Below are 20,602 nucleotides of genomic sequence, written 5' to 3'. Positions count from 1 at the left end.
TGAGGACTTCAAATAGATTGGGGAAATCCTACATTATTTAGAGAAATCTTTGATTTAAATTTTCTTCATTCCATGTACAGCAACTTAATAACCTCAATGAATATAATCATTATAAACTGTAAACATGAACTAAGGTTAATAATATCATTAAGAATAACAATGAGAAAGGAAATTAGAGGAGGAGGGAGGCTTTGGGAGCGATGGGAAAGGGGGTTTAAAAAAAGAAGTCGATTGTATTATGTACAGGTACCCATTTCCCAAAATACTGTAAAATGCGAGTATCCCAATCATGTACTAATAAAAAGTAAAATGAAAACTAAGTTTTTCTCCTGTTAAATCAGTTTTAGCTTTATCATCATATTCCCTATGAAAGAATATTACTCATATTTTTTATATCTTACATGCAAGATTAGGAATTTTCTGATCTTGAGCCTCTGTCACTCAAAAAACTTATGAACCACATTATTTTTTAACCACATTATTTAATGAGATTTCAAGTTGGCTGCACATCATATAATTCTACTCTATAGAAAAAAAAAAACTTTTCATTTATTCCTTCAGTAAAAAGCTAGAGGTTTTACTTTATTATACAGAGACTGCCCACAAAGACAAACATTCTAAGATGCCTTATATTTCTCAAAGAGTTTTGCCACTTGGTTTCATTCAGTGTATCTCAAATGTGATTATTTTTCACATCATCCTGAACTCCAAAGCCCAGCATGCTCTTTGACAGTTGCTTCCCCAAAATCTTCTGTTTCACTTCATGCTTTTCCCATAGTGGGCAAACACTAAAAGCAGGAAGAGCTGTGACCCGCAGCTTAAGGAACTTAACACTTAGTGAGGACAACGTTTCCTAAAGATGCCACAGAGAAGATGTGCTCAGGGGCTTCATGAAGACAGGTTTCTTCAGCTCAGGGGTGAGGTCAGCTGAAGGGTGACTAGGTTAGGGTAACCTAACCCCATCTTTTTCTTAATAGAAGTAGAGGCTGGATGCAAAACCCTCAGTGTTCACTAACTCCACAACTCAGACAGGAAACCATGCTATCTTTAAAATGATCATACGAAATAGGCCCTAACATCACCAAAATATTTTGAACAAAGAAACATCTGAGCCCACTTGGAACCATTTGCAGAATGATAGCAAAGGGTGAATTCATCTTTCACATGGAATTTAAGGTTTTATATGTTTTGCTTTTGCTATGTGTATGAGTTTTTATTTTTCTCTGTCATACTCCAGAGTTCTCATTGCTTTGCTAAATACAAGAAACACCCATGTTAGTAGCGATATGATAACTAGTAATAAGAATAAAGTTAACCATGAAGTCTAATGATCGTTAATGTGTTTTTAAATGCTTCATTATTTTACCATGATTTCACAAACCAAGAAAGCTAAATCCTGTAGGCTTGCTTTTTCTTTTTACCTATGAACTTGTAAAACATTTCAGAGTGGACAGCATAACAAAGGATGAATGAATAAACACCCCCATCCAAATTCATCCAGCTGAATTATAATGAATTCCACCGCCTGCCACTGTGACAGAATGTGTTTTTTCTCAAGGAAACTGGGTTTATAGGACCTATAAATCCCGATGGCTATCATACAGCTAACAGTGGAATGTTTGTCTACTTTTGGTTATTAATAAAGCCAGCCTCAACAAACATGTATGTATTCACAACACATGTTCCTTCTCCATTAAAAACTACTCAGAATTGCGTCAAACTGTGTAAAACACAGAATAGTGCTAAACAACATGGCCTCTGTGAGGAGATGTCCAAGGCTAAGGCCACAGAGTCACTTACCATATGTATAGGTCCGTTACAGACACGGAACAAACATGGCTCCATATAATTTCCAACTTTTTTTTTTTTACACTATAGGAATAGACCATCTCATTGAACAGTTGAAGAAATAGATGTGCAGAGGTGTTATGCAACTTGTCCAAGGAAAATAAGATTAGTACTTAGACAATTTCTTGGTTATAGCTTTAAAATGAAAAATCTTTGGGGTATGTCTTTTTTACCTTAAAGTGTATATTTTTAATATTTTTATGTCATTGAACGTTTCCATAAATTTTAATGAATGGTAAATGCACATGTTATATCTGTGTATTGTTATAGTACTCTTTGCATATTAATTTAAATGCATTATATTATGTAGAACCTCACATAGATTTATAAAATCATTGAAGAAATTACCTTCAAATCAGTAAAGGGGTTAATAGAACACCAAAAACATAAATATTACAGTTTGGAAATTATTACATTTAGAGAATATTTTTGGGAAATACGGGTATCTTTGTTATCTAGTGCATTTTATAGCCCACATTTGTGCTTTCCACTACTGTAGCATCAAGGATCACATAGAAAAAGGCAAAGCCCCTTGTAACGAAGTAACCATTTGTATTTGTCCCATGTCCTCAATTTCTTGGCAGTGCAAAGTAACTGCTACCCAGAGTCTCAGGAATTTGTAATCTAGGAGAAGCGCACAAGCTAATCATATAACCAGGAAGGATGTAATGGTATATGAGCTTTCATTGTAACTGAAGTTCAACAGAGCTGATGCTGTACGTAGTGTAAGCAGCATGGTGAGTCCACAGAGAAAAAAACTGATGTAAGGTAGCAGAGGTAAGAGGAGAAAACATTTCATATGTGTTGATATTTGTCTAATTCTAAATATAGGAAACTGAAAGACAGTAGTAGGAGATCAAATACATCACCTGGACAAAAGATATTCTGTTCAATTAGAAAACATGGAGTAATAAAAGTAACGTCCTGATTATAGTTAAAAGTAATATAAGTATTGTTTTATTTTTCAGCCACTTTATGGTCCTCAACAATTATTTAAAATTTTTTCCTAATAAAATCATGTCACTCTTGCAGATACAAAATCATTAAGGATGTAGGTTATAGTATCAAATGTTGTCAAATAACAGTTCATGTTATGAATAATGTTTGTGGATATTTTTATTACCATAGCTAATATATATGTAATAATGACTACAAGGAAATGCGAAGCAAATGTATATCTAAAACCACTGCTGAAGAGAAGTGTGCAATGTCATGATTCCCAAAACATATCACAAATACCTACTTTGTTTACGTTTATTCCAAAATCTTCTGAAAGTCAGCACACAACAAGAATAATAAAAATAACCCTATAAAATGTTTGGTATCTTGATAGTGGAAATAATAAATTCAAAAGGGTTATCCTGGCAGGAGAAACACATTTAGACGTACTTGTCAGGTAGAGCTAGAGATAACATACGGAGGCAGTCTCCCACCAAAGTGAATACTTTTCTAACTTTGGTTGTTGGACTATTAAAAACACCAGCATTTTCTCCAAAGAGGTTCAGTAGGAAAATCCCAAGTGAATGGCACCTAAAAAAGTAAAGTTGGTGGATTGAATGAAATTAGTAAAGATCCCATATAAACTGTCCTTGTCTGAAATAAAATGTAATAACTTGGAAGTAACAGTACATGTGTGCTTCACTTGATATTGATCCTGGCTTCTATCTATCAATCTATCTATCTATCAATGATCTATCTATTATCTATTTATCTATTTATGAGAGATACAGAAAGAGAGGAGAGAGAAAGGGGGAGGAAAGGAGGAAAAGAGAGAGAGAGAGAGAGAGAGAGAAAGAAACAGAGAGAGAATTATTTGTGGCTAGTGATAAAATTCATGCCAAATGAAAGTAAAATCCATTCAATACTTCGAGGAAAATATCACACATGTTATATTTGAAATAGCAGTGTAGTTGCCTAAAACACAACTTTTTTAATCTGATTTTTTCTCAGCACTCTAAGGTTATTATTTTAAAATTGAATAAATGCATTTTTCAAGCCATTTAGCTTCATGAGAATCCTGCTCAGTAGACTGTGAGCCCACCTGGTGAAGGTATATATTCTTCTCAAAATGTAATTCCTCAGACTCAATAAATTTCACAGAACATTTATTTTAGTTTGCTTTCAGGAAATAAAGACATTAGAAACAAGGCTCTCCATAGTTTGCATTTGGTTTACTCTTTTTCTTATTCTGTCTCCATATGAAGCCACTCTAGATATATTTGCTGTCCTCCAGAATGATACAGCTACATGTAGAAAGGCACATACACCCCAATACAGTGCATGTCATTCTTGGTCAGATTGATCCCTAGGTAGGGGCTCCCTCATACTGTGTGAAGGTTGTAAGTAGAAATGTGAAAAAAATACAGCGTATCTCCTTCCTCCAGGTTCATGGGGTTTCATAGATTAATCTGCCCTTCCCTCACTTGCTATAAAAATACTCCCTGCCAGTGTGTAAGAAAGACAATTAAAAATAAAATTGATTCATTCTAAAGTAATAAAAATATATAACCTCATATTTAGTAACCTAAAAATACTTTAAAAACAATACATAATATGACCATGAGTACAAAACTGCTAAAGGCTCCAGGCCAGTAACAAAACCACAGCTCTCTCTGAAACAACCTACTTGACCTCTAACCCTCTCTGTAAACTATTATCACATGCAGAATTCTCTCCTTTTCTTTACAGAAGTAATAACAATTTCTGTGTTCATTCAATAGAAATTCCTTTGATGATTTCAATGCTTTTAGATACTTGTCTTCAACTTTGATTGTAAGAGCCCAATGAAATATCAAAGGCAATATAAACTTCCATAAGTACAATAATTCAACCAGCCTATGACGACACAGACAGAAGAGAGTATTTTAAAAATAGAATGAGGTTAATGTGTTTGGCCAACTGGCTACTCTGATTCCATAGAGGATGGATACTACCTATGGAATACCCATTACTCACTTCTCCTCTGAACACACAGCCCATCTTAGAAAAATGGCATTTCAATGTTGAAGAAAAGGCAAAAATGACTAAATTTATTTAAAACTTTTACCTTGTTTTTAACAGTTTTTATAATTGATTTCATTTAATTTTTCTGACATTAAATTAGCCAATGTAGTGGAGCCAGAAAGACAATCCATGAAAAGAAATAAGAAATAAGAAAACAGTACAAATCTCAGTAACTTGTCTAGTAACTTTTATTTGGGGCTGTTGTTTTAATATTTGAGTGAACTCTGGACTGTTTTTCATTACTCCCTTTCTGAAACTAGTGCCCACTTTGTTCTGAAATTTCTGGTCATTTTGGTATGATGGTGACTATCTTGTTTTATGTTGCTTTATTACACAGAATAAACCAATTGTAGCTATCACCCAGAAAACAAAATTCTTAAAAAACAGTTATGTGTTGAAGAGCTCCCGAAGATACCTTCTGGAATAAATTGCGTGTATTTGTCTGCCTGCCTACTGTCCACAGCGCAGGTGGTATGCAAGAAAGAAAAAAAAAAAAAAAAACATCCTGTCTTACAGATGCTAAAATAGAATTAGCCTGTCAGGTTGTTGTACCAATATTAATTTTGATGCTTTCATCACAAAGCAGACTCATGCATGGACTTTCTCATACTTCTTCAATCAGTATATGCGTATGATAGGCAGCATGCCCAGTATCTCATGAGAAACTGATTTCCTGTATCTATAAAAAAAAAATAGATAAATCTCCATCTTCAAAATGTTTGGCTTTAATTGCATAGCCTTCACGTGAAGGCCAAGTAGGAAATTACTGAAAAGCAACTATTTCTGTGAAGATCAAATCCGATTTGTGTTATCAAAGGGCATGATTATCTTGATGCTCTTAGAGATCTCATTTTGGAAGATTTTCCACACTTGTTTAATGGCTTACTTTTAAAAAATAACAGTCATTAAAAACATATTTAAACATACTGTGTCTGATCAACAATATTAAGGAGCCCAGGTAACACACACAGAAGTAAGCTCAAAATATGCAGGGTAACAATTTTCCTCTAAAATCTCTTGACCCTTTCCTTTATTTATTTTTCTGTGAAAGTCCATAACTAATAAAATCTCTAGCGACATGATCCAAGCAATTGGTATTCTGAAAACTTTCTCCTGAACATCAACCTTTCCTAAACTGTCTTCCTTTAATAAATTTCATTCCCCAGAAAGAATTCTCTATATTATTCTCAGACAGTATTTTGTACATACGTCTGCTGTTTGAACCTCTCTTGCACTCCCACATGGACAAGGGCAATATAAAGATACTAGAGTTAGTTTATTGTTTTCTTTTCACTATTGGATGACAGAAGCCATGTATTAGTTTCTGTCTTGTAATACATAGTTTTATTTTTTAGTACAGGGAAAGCATGGAATGTTTTTATATAATACTGAACAACATGACTACCATATTCAAATAGTTTAGATATATATGTGTGTTCTTCTCTAAATTGTGAATATTATAATTCAATATAAAGCAGTTTTTAAAGTGATCTTGGCTCTAAGATGTTTCTTGATTTCAATATCACAACAAAGAGTAGATTAGAAAAAAATTATATATTATAATGAACACTCAAATTTTCAAGTAAGAATTAAATCATCCAGGAGGACCATACAGATTTCACACATTAACACAACCTGTGTTAAGTGTATGAGATTCCTAAACACCAAGGAATTTAAATAGTAAAATATACTGAAAAAATATTTTCATTAAAGAAAATATTTTGACCTAACAATATGCTAACACCAAAATTCTGAGTTACTTATAGTCAAAGTTTGGATCCAATAGCATTATCAAAAAATTGATTTGCTAAAGCTTTAAAGAACAGAGAAATGAAAATATATTATACATGGAAAAGTTTTGTTCAGCCTTCCTTATTTTCATATAGGAAATCAATTTGCATCACTGAAAACATCATTCATATCAGACAACCCATAGTTGTTAGGCGTTAATTTAGTTTTATGCTAAAGCAGGGATACTTGTTCTGATTTGTGATTTTCATTTTGTTTGTTAATGAAAAAAAATTAATGAGCAATGTTATCAGAAATACAACTCATCAAAGCATCGGCATTATTAAAAAGGTTTGCCACATACTGTACATTGTGATCATTTTGCAGCTGGGACCTAGACCATTGATGGAGGAGCCATCAATCAAACAGTGGAGGTAAGAGTTCAGGGCACAGATGCCTTCACACATACCTTTGCACTGATTCGTGTTTTTGTCAAGAATTGCCTTTGTGGATACAATTTTTCCATACCTGAAAAAGAGGAAAGAAGTCTATGTTATTGTAACTCATTGAAAACACTTAAAGTATCTTAGTGAATGTCAAGGCACACACAATTAAACATGAACAAACCAAGAAAACAAGTTCTTCACTGCACACTTGGATGATTTCCTTTCATAAGTCCTTCTAATTCAGGAATGCAGTTCCCTAGATACCTAAGCATTGGGTTACACCTTCACAAATAGACTATCAGGCTGTCAGAAGTGCAAAAGGAGATTGCTTAAGATTGAGGAAAGTAAATTGTGACCTATGGACTCTTGATGGGAACCGGAAGCCCAGGCACTGGCTGAAAGAGTTTGCGTGCTTTCCGACTCCACCTACTGCTGCGACCTTGAGCAGTTTGTCCTGACTACTCCAGGTCACAGTTTATTTCTTCTGTAAAAATGAGAAGCTACCTACATGCTCTGCTGCTTGAGTCAAGCGCCACAGTTTTGGAATCGAAGTATCTGGCTGCAGAGACAATGCAGTGAGGGGTTTAGGAGATTTTACTGCTGTACCAAAACACCCTGGCTCAACAATCAGTTCCGCCTTCACATACACCTTCAGTAAGTTACGTTAGCCTGAACCATTTCATCTTCTATAACGATAAAAGTACATTTGTTAACAATGATGCTGATCATTCATTTGCAGTAAATTAAATCTATTTTAAATGTATATAATGAGGAGAACACTGGCTTCCTTTTAGGTTGGATGACTAAATGGGACAGTGGGAGATACAGAGGAAAGGTCCATAAATGTCACCCTTTCCCCCAGTTATTCTCCACGGTGTCTGCTATATAATACCAGGCCTTGATATTTTTGAGGTACAGGAAGAGAAAAAGAAGGCTAATGCTTCAATGTCAAATGACAGTTTAAAGCATTATTAGATTGGCAAACATTCCCAATAAGAAATTTGGCAACTAATGTATTCACTAAAAGATAATTTATGTTTACAATTTACATTGCTATTTTTAATGTTACAGTTCTTATAAACAGTGTTTCTCAGTATACCTGCTCACTACAAACATAAGTTTTAGGCATTTTCTCTTTGTTTAGTATTACCAAAGTGCACTACTTCCTCTGTATTGTCATATGGTGTGCGTATTGTCCCAGGCTATGGGACAATATTACAGGAATGTCCTGTACTTCATTAAAAGCAGAATATGTAAAACTAATGTCATTATTTTATAGCAAAAAAAGATCAAATATTTTCTTATGGAAAGGATTTGGAGGTACTTTGAATGCTAATATTTTTCTAAAAGAATAAATAAAGACAAGAATGTTATTCCCCAGAGAATATGACAGTGTTATCAGAAATGGAAGAACTCTCTAATACAGACACACACCAGAAAAGCAAACCATGCTACTCCTTGACCTCCCTGTTTCTGATTCCACTGTATGAGTGACTTTCCGACTATTTAGAAACATGAAACAAAAGAACTCCAGCTTCCAAGTACTACATGCAGCATCACTTCTGACTGGAGTTACAAGAATTCCGAATCTTGCTCAGTTACAACATTTACACTAACAGTTCCTTTGCAGAGCTGAGACGTACTTTGAACAAGAGACGCACTTAATGGGCCATGCGTTACAAATTCATATCTGAACTCACAACATGTGAGACAAACATGTGCTTTCTGCATGACCAGCACGGTATTCTTCATGACCTATGGTCAACAGTTCATGTAGGTAAATACAGTCTAGACTGTCTTTAATAGGTCATCCAATCCACTACAAACACAAAAAACACCAATGTAATAAGCCTGAGAAGAATTATAATTGTTCTTCTTGATGTTTTGTCAACGTATACTCACACACTAGAAGAAAAATTACTAGACAGATGAAATTCATGGTTTTTATACACTCTAAAAGGGAAAAGAAGGATTTCTGAGGCAAGAGGTAATCCTAAACATGTATTATTTTACTGACTTGTTCTTCCCTTCCTGGGGGGTTAGATCAAGACTTAAATATTTTTAAAAAGTTTCTCCTCTACCCTGCCATCTACGAATGGAAAGCAAAATCAGACATTAGCGAAAACATGTGACCAAATTACTGAGCCAGGCCTGGGAACAGACGCCAAGCCCAGGTCCCATGAGCCTCCTGGCTCCAGAAGCTTTCAGGCTAACCCAATTCTCTTCTCCAGCCTTTCATTTCTTAGAAGCAATAAGGGCAAAATACCATCCACAATCAACTTCCTTAGGGGATTGAAAGTCTTGAAGGGAAAAATGAATGAGGTGCACAGTTTTGTATCATAATTCCTCCCACATGGGCCTTTCTAGCTGGTGCAAAAAGACCCAATGAGACCTCTGCTAAGATATTCTTCAACATTTAAATCATGCCCCTTCATAACTGTGTAATCATTCAGAATGCAAAGTGCTTATTGAAGTCTCTTAACACTGTCAGTTATCAAAAAAAAATTTTTTTTTAATATTCTAAGAGTGCTTTTTAAAAGGGTAGATAACCTACAATAACTTCTCATGTAATGTTTGGAGTTTTCTTAACTGAATTGTATAAAATCATACGTTGTCTACCATATCTTTATAATACATTTACTTTAGTTTGTCAATACAAGTTTTATATTCACTTTATAAAGAAATAACCAGCCCTTTTCTAGTATTTATCTTAGTTTAAAATGGCATCTGATTCAAACTATATTTGTTGATACACTCAATTATTTCACAGACAATCCTAATATAAACTAATGGCATCTTTATTTTCCAAAATAGGATAGAAAATAAGAGCTATTATGGATCTACTCTTCATGAATTATGAAGACATCAGACTGGCAAAATATTTCTATAAAGAATTTATTTTTAAACCCTTTGCTGAATCACTCACTGTGTATATTAATTCAAAAAATACAGGCAGAAACTGAAAATAGTCTCTGCAGTCAATTAACTCTCAGCGAACTCATTTTTCACATGCTTTCTATATTGATAGCACACTAGAAAAAGGTATCACATTTATTTAATGGATGAAACACTATCCTTTAAGCAAATGTGGTTGTTTGCCTACTTCTAGATGGCTCATTCATTCTTTGGTGTTTGGGATGCTAATGCAGCCTAGCGTTGGCTGTAAGAACCCAGCTGGAATTGGTGGGGCTGTGATAAACTACTCCAGTAAGGTTTCATCTACAAGTTCATAGCAGCGATATTCCAAAAGATTAGTTATTTCAAGCCACAAACAAGTTGTCCAGACCATGAGTTATTGTATGGATTGAAGTGTGCCTTTCTCCCAAATTAATATAATGAAATCTTGACATTTTGGTTCCTCAGAATTCAAATGGCAGGGACTTTGAGATTTAGAAGTTAAAATAGTCACTTAATCCTATGGAACTGGTGTGCTTATATGAAGAGACAGGCACAAGGAGCAAACATGAGAAGTCACATGGAAATTACAGCCACCTGCGAGCCACTGAAAGAGGCCTCAGAAGAACCAACCCTGCCACTGTCTCAGGATCTCTGACGTCCATCGCCAAGAAGGATGAAAAGATAGACTTTTGTTAAGCCACCCATAAAGTTATATTTTGTTTTGGCAGTTCTAACAAACGATTTCAATAACCCCTTTTCCCATGTATATTGACTTCGGGAAAGGGAACAGAAATGAGAGGGTGAGTGGGAAATATTTCTCCTTTAAATATTTTGCTCAATGATTTTGCACTTCATCCTTCCAACCCCTCACCTAAAACACCACCCAAGATCTTCTCACCCAGCCTGTGTGTACAGAGGCCTGGAAGCCTCACAGCACTCCCAGAAGACATAGCTGTTAATTCATTACATGGGCCTTGGCCTTGTAGTCTGTGCATCTTTCCAGGGCACTCCTCCTGCACCTCCATCCCCAGATAATCAAATATTTACATCATTGTTCTGCATTAAATAAATTTTACAGGTCTATTTGAGAAGTCAAAATGTTTTTTTGCTTACATACTATCTTGAGTCAAACACCCTACAAAGAACATAAAATAAATATCTACAAGGAAGAGTTGGAAAAGAGTTCTTACAAAAGAAAATGCATGTAAAGAGGCAATACTATAACAACCAGGTAAGTTTTGCTTATAATTCCAGCATGCTTGGAGGTTTAAGCAGGACAATTACAAGTACAGGTTCAGCTTGAGCATTGTGGAGACCTAGTGATATCCTGTCTCTAAAAGAAAAACAATCCAAAAGCACCTGAGACACAGCTCAGTACAAAGGCTCTGTTTAATCCTTGGTACAAAAAATTAATTAATTAAAACGTTTTTCAAAAAGATTTATTTTTCAAAACAATTTATTAATATTTAGAAAATTATTATTTTCATGCTACAAATACAACCACTAACAACCTAGGATGAAATGGAAGACTGCATTTCATATTTGAGGGATCCTAAGAAATCATTCCAAAATTGCCATTTGCATCAGAATGTCTTGGAGAGTTTGTGAACTCAGAATTTCCTAGAAATTCTAACTGTGTGCATAAGCAATGGGCCTGGAAAATCACTTTCTCCCAGGTTCCCTGGTAAATGGAATACTGTTGCTGGTGCTTTGAGAGTCACGGCTCCAAAAGACAAACACGAACGCTGACAGAATTACACAAACTACAGGATCTTTCTACAGCCATGAAAAAAACATTTTTATAACTGCAAATATTTTCTTTTGTTCAAGTAAAATTCCATGTTGAAAAAGAGGACTATTGTCATCAGCAGCTTTTGCCTAATTACGTCCATCATTGAGCCAATCCAGTGACAACGGACAACTCAGATTCAGCTGCTTTTCTATTCTTTTTCAGTCACATTTTAGGAAGAAAGTAAAGCAACAAGGCAATGTCTATGTCACTCTCTTCCTTCACCTAAAAATAACTGGTTAATAATTAGCAATTTGAATTAGAGAGCTAATCGAGAGAGAGAGAATTCAAATCTGCCAAGTAGATAATGATTACTAATTGGCTAGTGTTTGCTCTGGCTATTAAATTAGACAAGGATATGACGCTAAAACAGCTATGTCAGACTGCAAATGCATACTTTTTGTCTTTAAATGCAAACAAAAACCCTTAATATGTTTGTTCATATAATCATGAACTTAGATGCTTTTGCCTCCTCATCTTCTAAGAGTATCCACTGCTCTGTTTCATTACCTGAGATGTACTCTACTCCCTAGTTTCTCTTTTCCTTTCCATTGGCCAAGACAGTCGTTGTACTGGTTGAGTGTGTCCTAACATGGATATTCCTTGTTTTGCACTGTTGTCGATTCCTTACTTATTTGTGCAGAGCTAAATATGATCAGCACACATCCCAGGGCTCTTCCAGTATGGATTCTCAAGGTCTTCTGCAAGTGACTGTACATCTGGAAGTTTTAAATGCCTCTCAGCTATTCACCGATCTCCATTTTCAAGCCTCTTCTACGTCCTTCTCAATTTGTTGTATTTATTTGGAGCCCACCTTTGTCACACTTTCTGTGGGCCTAGTCTTCTGTGCTCATACTACACGTATAAAATTATGTTAACCATCGTACAACTCCAAGGGGTAGGCTCTGTCTCAGACTGCAGTTTATAGATGAGGACAAAGAACCAGCAAAACTCTCAATTTTCCCAGAGTTACATGACTAAGAAGTAGCAAACAAAAGATTCAGGCCCCAAACTTGGCTTCAGAAACCATGAGCTGCCATCACTTGGCTCTGCTGCCCATCAGCTCTGCTGTGACCTGCCAGTCCTCCTGTCTCTGCTTCTCCATCCTCCAATTGGTTTCATTCCTGTTATGTCTATGCTCTGTTTCCCTATATATCCCTTACATGTTCTCTGAGATGTATACTTTTTCCTCAACATCAGGGTCTTTCCCCTCTGGCTTAAAACTTGTAAGACTTGTCATTTAAACACTGGCTGTAATGAAGTTTTTCACTTTTACTTCACTGTCAAACTTTTATTGAACATTTCTTCCCTGGAACTCCATCTTTTTCCCATTATTCAATTTCATTCAGATCCTAAACGCTGGTTTCTAACTATTGGAACAATGTTTCAAAAATTAGTAACTTCTTAAGGAAAATTTCCTGTTTAAGCATCCTGGACTTCTTGCTCCTATCTGACCTTTGCTAATGCCTTTCTCCTGGACCCTCAGTACCATGCTTATCTTTTTCTTTTTACCTTGCCTTTTCTATCTCCACCTTTTCTCTTCCTCCAGGTTCTGAAGTTTGTGTTTAAATTAAACCTTAATCTTCAGTCTACCATATTTGGTGTTGTGTATCTGTTAGGCTGATAATTCTCAAAACAGAATCAGTTGGATGGCTTCGTACAATTTTGGAGTCCAACTTTAGACTGATTTAGTTTGTCTGAATTGGGAACGAGTGCTTACTCAAGGGTGAGGTAGCAAGAACTACCATATTGATGTGGAAATCTCCTTCGCTGACAGCTTGGAATTCCCATTTCTTTGTTTTATTCTCATATTCTCTATCCTCATATCCTTTCATATCCTCAGTCTTGAAGCCCCCAGTAGAGTTACCTTTGTATGCTGAATGATCATCTCAAATAACACCACACTGAGCTCACCACACTCTGAAGACTTTTCCAAGGTAGAAGCCTCTCAGATAGCAGAATGGGTATGGGGAGAGACTGTGACTCAAGTGACTACCAAAGGGGAGCTTGTTGTTCAACTCCAGCTATGTTATCGTGAAAATAAAGATTCTCCAAATTCCTAGGCTTTCTCAGATTTTTTTGAAAAAATTCTTAAATTTTAGGCTCACTTTCAAAATTTGTTTAAAATTTTTATTAAAAAATATAAAGTGAAATAAAGAGATTTTCTACATGGACTAATCTGAAGACTGTGAGTTTGGGTCCTTAACATTGCTGCATTCCAAAATCCCATCTGCTTTTAAAATAGTCCTTTAAAGATAATCTACAAGTTATCACTCCCTTGACCACTAGACACTTGCCCCCAAAACTGAGTAACTGCTATGTTCACAGCCAGTATAGAATTCCCTAACATTTCACGTGATTTTATATTATTTTACAATACTCACTTTTTTCCCCATGAGAATTGTTCTTCAAAAGGGCCTTCATTTCATAGGGACCTGGCTAATATTTTATATTGCTCTCATCATCTACATTATATTAAGGGTAGAACTTGATGCCAAATAACCTCTATGAAAATCCATTGAGATTTGGCTTTTTTTATATGGACCTGGCAATTTTTTCATATCAGTGACACATACTAATATTTATTTTATGTGAATACACACACATACATATATAACATCAATGGAGTTCTTTGATTAGATATGTCACTTCAAATTTCCAAACCCCTAATACGTTGATTTTATTATCCTTTTATGTTTTAAAGATAAAAAATTAATATTTGATATATTAAGTTGCTTATTTAATTTTATACATCACTTAAGTAATCCTTTTTAGGTTGAAGTTCATGTGCGTCTGACTGGAAAATGCTTACTCTTTTCTTGATTTCACAGTGTCTAGAAGCCCAGGTAAAAATCTCTGACCAGTCAATCTTGCATTACCATTTGCAAATTTTTGCAACTGTGTAGGCTTATTGCTTCCCTTAAAGGGCAGATAAAGGACCAACATCATTTTGAATAATATAGCTGGAAATTCACTACTGATTTTTAGAGATCACCGAGAAAATTTCATACCTTAAAGAACTTTATGGCTTATAATACATAGTACATTATAGTACGACTGGGGATCTAACATGACCTGAATACATTTCATGAAAATATTTTTGTAGTAGATGTATTTTGTACAAGTAAGGAAGACAGAAATATGAGATCCTGAAAATCCTGACATTCATACACTGAGTAGTTATTTAAGCGAATACTCCATCAAATATGCAAAGTGTGTAACCACTTACAGGGATGTATTTTAATGGCAGAAGAACTGCATTGGGATTTCAATAGCATATGCATACATAGTCAGGTGTGGGTACCTTTGAGATATGTTAGATTACTTGGGCAGAACTCTCATGAATGGCATCAGTACCCTCATATGAGAGGCCCCAGAAAGGTTCTTCCACTTCACCAGAGGAGGGCAGGACTAGAAGGCTGGATCTGTGAACCAGAGTGAAGCCTCAGCAGACACCTAATTGGTCATTTTCTGTTTTTCAATTCTTCAACTTCCAGAACTGTAAGGAATAAATTGCTGTGGTTTATAAGCCACCAAGTGTGCAAAATTTTACTATAGCAGCTTGAACAAGCTGTGATGATTGGTGACCACTTTATCTGTCAGCACAGTTCCAAAGCACATTTTATGTTCTCCAAAAAAATTCGTGTTGGTACATTTGGTAATGAACTAGCAGCCTCCAAGCCTGGCATGGATCCCTTTGCTTCATTTTAAACTCTCCTAAGACTTTTTTTTTTTTTTTGTCACTATCCTCATCTTTCTTATTCCAGTTTAACTAATATCTCTCTGATACCTCTCTTTTCCTCCCCAAATAGTAATTACCTTTTCCCCATCCAGCTGGGCACTGGGCACACTACTGTTTGAGACTGCACTGGATCATGACAAGAGAATATCGATGACAAAATGCAATACTTATCATTACTGCAATTATTATGTACTTCTTTATTTTAACATTGAGGAAGAGTTCTTAGAGAGTAGAGAATAAATCTTATTTTTTGTTATATCCCTGACCTTACATACAAGGCAATAAATGTTAAGTGAGTGAATAAATGAATGAGTACAGTATATATATATCAAGTTGATTAGGATGGCAGTGAGTCTTTAGTATGTGCAGGCACAGACATAATTCTTACTGTGCAAACTGTCGAAGTATGTATCATACCAATCATGACACACTGCTTTTTATATCTTACATTTACTTCATTTCATCCAAGAATGGAATGAGCTATCACATCACTCATGAGTCAAAGAGAAATCATTTTACTGTCTGTAATGTAAAATGTTTTCTACAAATCTGTTAAGTCCACAAGACAGTCAAAGAAAAAAAAATTGAGGCAAAATATTAAAGAGAAATTCCATATAGCATAACAGCTACCATGAGATTTTTACTGAATCTGTAGTTTTTTTTATATTGGTATAAGTGCCTAATTCAAATACCTCAAAGATGTATTTCCCAGGGACATTTATCTGTAAAAGAGATAGCCCTAAAATGTCTGTGGAATCTTTCCGAGTTTTATAACATTTAAACACACTTTTCCATGCTTAAGTTATAAAATAATGGAACAGTTTCATTTAAAAGAATCAGAACCCACCAAAGGCAAAATAGACAAAGTCATGCAACATAGAAAGAGTTTCAAGAAAGTGATTTCATTTTTTAAAGTTTCACATATACAAAAAGTAGAAGAGATGAAATCGAGCCAACTTTAATTTAAAATAATCTGCTTTTCCTTAATTACAAAAGATCCAAAAGCAATGTATCTAAAAGAGAGAGAACACAGCATTTTTGTAAATGGAGCAATCTCATAGTATTAAATGCTGGGAGCATACTGGATAAAGCTTTCCTGCGTCATCTCAAAAGATCAATAATTGGGGAACTATACCATGCAGCCACCTGTACACTGTACATTCAAATAATTCATAGCATAAATGAATGGTACAGTCCAATTGCCTACATAGAAATTAATGTTTGTAGACCATATCATACACAAAACATTTAAAAGTATATGTAAAACACTACAACCCTTAATACATTAAGGGGATTTAACAAGCGCATACATGTGAAGCATTCTTGTGCAAAAATATGATACCATATGGCTTATGGTACATATTCAAAAACAGTAGTTTCTGGGAATGATGTACAATCTTTAAATTACCTAACGTAGGAAAATTCCTGCAGAGGTTATAATTAGATTGCCAAAAGTATAAACAAGAGAGTAGATTGCCCAATTTGTGTAATGCTGTCTGAACTCAAGTTATCAGCAACTTCTGCTTCCTTTGTTCGCCTTAACCTTTCTCTCTGTTACCCCAGGTGTACACAACCCCCACCCCCGTGAGTGCATTCTTTTCATTCCATAGGGTTTTTGAAAGCTCCCATGATACATGTTTAGTTTGTTCCACTTGGAAGGGTCATGGGCTCAAGAGAGATGTTGGATTTTTTTTTTTCCCCTGCTGCTTCTCACATACCAGAAATAAGAGGGTGACTTCTTTTGGATTGTTTTACCTGATAAACTCACTTAATTCAGAGGTATGTGTCCTAAGGTCTCTAACTTCTTCCACAAGACCCCACAAAATGCTCTTAATAGGACATGACATCTTCGTTCTCTGAATTCTTTCTTGAAACACCTATGGCTGTGAATATTTGTATTTAAACACAGATCTTATTCTGCAGTATTTAGGGGAGAGACCCCATGTTTAATACATATTCATGGTATAAAGAATACCTAAACCTAGTAGGAATACAGAAAGCATTTGAAGATGTTATTGCTCCTCCAAGGAAGATAACACCAGCTGTTTTTAAGTGTGGTACTGAAGGAAAATATAAAGATAATCACTTAGTGACAAATGCATTCTTCTTGATTAATTATTCTTCATGTGTTTTATATTTAATTGTTCCTTAAGAGTTCATTAAAAAGACTATTCTCACCATAATGAACTCTTCATTATCCTATGTATTACTTTGCTCAGCTGGGATCATCTGCATGAAAAATCTGAGAGTATTTTTATTTTTTAATAATTCTCTACTCCTTGACTCTGTCGTGTAGATCTTGTTTATATTCAGTATGCCAAGGAAGACACTATGCTCAGTTTCCCATCTAGTCTCTACTGCTGTCTGTCCACAATGAGATCCCCTAAATCTAACCAAATTTGTTTACTGTGCTAGTTATTTACTAAAGATTACTACTTAGAAGTAGTGTGAGGGTTAGCATGTACCACACCATATACTGATTATTAATGTATTTTTCTATGGATATTTTTCAAAATGGAAAACAAAAGCTAAAACAAAAAGGGGCAATGATTGCAGAGACTTAACATTTTTTGACAATGATGAAGAGAACACAGATAAGGAGAAAAAATGCTTCTGATCCATTCTCCTTCCAGGGAATTTTACTAAAGTACATAAAGGTTATCTAAAGTGTTGAATTTAGAACCATTGGGCATAGGCTAAATAAACAATAAGTATACAAACAAAGGTGAAAACTAGAGAAGAGAAAAACTCTTAGCCACTATATTAGATTTTAATGTATAGATACTTCTAACTATATCAAAGATAGTAACTCAGATAAACTTTAAGTCCCTCCCGTAGAAACTTAATTTCATCATTGAAAATATTAGTTGTTAGTAAATTACGTACTCCCTGAATATTGATGCATATATCATTTCTTTTAAATAAGCCTGATTTTTACTGTAAGCTGGATTCTCTTTGAAACTGTCATTTTTCCCAATTGGATGATCATGGGTTTAATCGTGGTATGGGCATACATGTGTAATACACAATGAAATTTACCCACCAAAAAGATGTTAGCGTATTTATTCTACCAAGATGATGAATATTAGTTCATTTATATTAATGTTAGCAACAGGGAAGTCCAGATAAAATGATCATGTTTAGGCATTATGCACTTTTCTTATGCCAAGGGAACATAAGGTTTTACTGTTGCTAAAACTGTTTGCAATGAAAAGTTACATTCGAAGCCTCTAAAACTGAAATCTACTTAACTGTTTTCAGGGATCTCCTCATCTGATATTTTACTTGCTTACATTATATTATGTTTACTACCTTCTGTACTAGAAATGAATATATTTTCAAAATAACACATAAAAAAAGAACTGCAAAAATTAATGATAATCACATAGAAGACTTGCTATGTTGGTTAACTGTCTTTTCTGTGTATGGTTTTTGGTTTTGAGTTTTGTACAATGGTAGTCATTCATAATAAAATATTTGTATTTAATACTAATACTTTTAGCACATTTCTAAATGACTTTTAAGTGCAATAAATACCAATGGCAACATGTATATTATAAAAATTCTGTTAGTATTGCTAGAAAATTTTAACATGCTAAGCCATACATGTAAATTGGCAGGTACAAATGAAGTAATATTTTTTAACAAGTGGTTTATCATTGACACACAATGGAATATTTTACCACTATCATCATGTGTTACATTTGTATTTGCTTGTTTTTATTGATTGTGAACCATTACTAAACACTAAAGAATGTTCTCAGAAATTTACGGGTGGCAGTTCCTTTAATTTTTTCTACTGCCTTTTTGAATTTTGAGTATACCATCCTGTTGTAGTCAGTTTTCTGCCTCTGTAACAAAATACCTAAAATAAACAACACCGAAATAAGAAAGATTTTGGCCCAAAGTTGCAGTGTTTCTGGTGTGTTATTGATTTGCCTCATTCATGTTGGGCTTAACTGCAGGTAGTACATCATGACACAAAATACATGGTAGAGAGAACTGCTTGCTACATTGTGGCTAGGAAGTGAGAGATGTGACAAGACCATAGTCACAATATAACTGTCAAGAGTATATTCCTCTCCTACAGGTTCACCACCCCCTGAAAGCACCACAGATTGTAGACCAAACTTTGATTAAATGAGCTTTGGAAGGATATGCCAGATTCAAACTAAAGTGCATCATTACAAGTATTTTATCATGCCAAGAAGTTGCAAATAATAATGCTATTGGCAGATACATCCACTGATATAAAGGTCTATTGACCCATTTATCGTTGTCATATTATCTTTTGATTAATATTTGTTACTTCTTTCTGAAAATTAACTGTTTCTCCTTTGTTGTTGTTGTTTGTATCAGGATTTGAACTTACAACCTTGCACTTGCCAGACAGGCAATTGTGCCACTGAGCTATATTCCTGGCAGTTACCTGTTTCTCAATGAAAACAGAAAGTGTAAAAATTTCTGTGGGGAGCGGATTTTGTGTGGCTGTGTGAATGTATGTTTGTTTACAGGGAAAGCCTTTTTCTTTGGCCTTTATGGTGGGATCACTTAATGAGTAGGTGTAATCTTGTTTGAGAAATAACCACTACCTGTATTAAAAGCTTTCATAACACACTGAAAAACACCCATTACTTATAAGAAATAATATGTCTTCACAACACTGAAAGGTATTTTTGAAATGAAAGAACTTCAATTTCATTATAACTGGCTGGTGAGTATTTTAGAGTAATTACTGTCAAACTACATTTTAAAATCATAGACATTCAAAAATTCAAAACACGCATTATTTTTTGACATTTTTTACGTTACTCTTTACAAGTATAAGTTTAGTCATGAATTTTTTAGATTGTGGTTTATTTTAATTCACTCATTTTATTTGTGCTGTTAATAATTATACTGTAAATTAAATATAAGCATCTTTTTATACATTAATTATATATTAAACTATGCAAATGTATGACTCATATTTAAACATGGATAGTATGCAATAATTAAAATATATGAATACTCTAACCGTTTAAAACAAATACACAAAATAGACTTTAACAAATTCTCTATTTTGTAATTCTGACATATCCTGCATGTCTCTCTCTTAGGTCATCACCTGCACTTTTCCATACACAGGTACCTCTTTGTGTTCTCTTA

The 20,602-nt window shown here is 34.6% G+C and overlaps 1 protein-coding gene across 11 annotated transcripts in view; it reads right to left on the bottom strand.

Annotated features, from left to right (window-relative positions):
* The window catches only part of Rbms3 (RNA binding motif single stranded interacting protein 3), a 753,628-nt gene that overhangs the window by 453,705 nt on the left and 279,321 nt on the right, over window positions 1-20,602 (bottom strand). For all 11 annotated transcript variants that reach the window (XM_063257078.1, XM_063257079.1, XM_063257075.1 and 8 more), the window contains exon 3: window positions 7,049-7,107. In XM_063257078.1, coding sequence (XP_063113148.1) covers window positions 7,049-7,107 — 59 coding nt within the window. The remainder of the gene's footprint in view (window positions 1-7,048; window positions 7,108-20,602) is intronic.

The sequence above is a fragment of the Cavia porcellus genome, unplaced genomic scaffold, assembly GCF_034190915.1.
Source record: "Cavia porcellus strain 051 isolate PalLab524CR breed Dunkin Hartley unplaced genomic scaffold, mCavPor4.1 scaffold_10, whole genome shotgun sequence".
Classification (NCBI taxonomy): Eukaryota; Metazoa; Chordata; class Mammalia; order Rodentia; family Caviidae; genus Cavia; species Cavia porcellus.
Note: the sequence above shows the minus strand (reverse complement) of the source record. Positions and strands in the feature narration are given on the sequence as shown.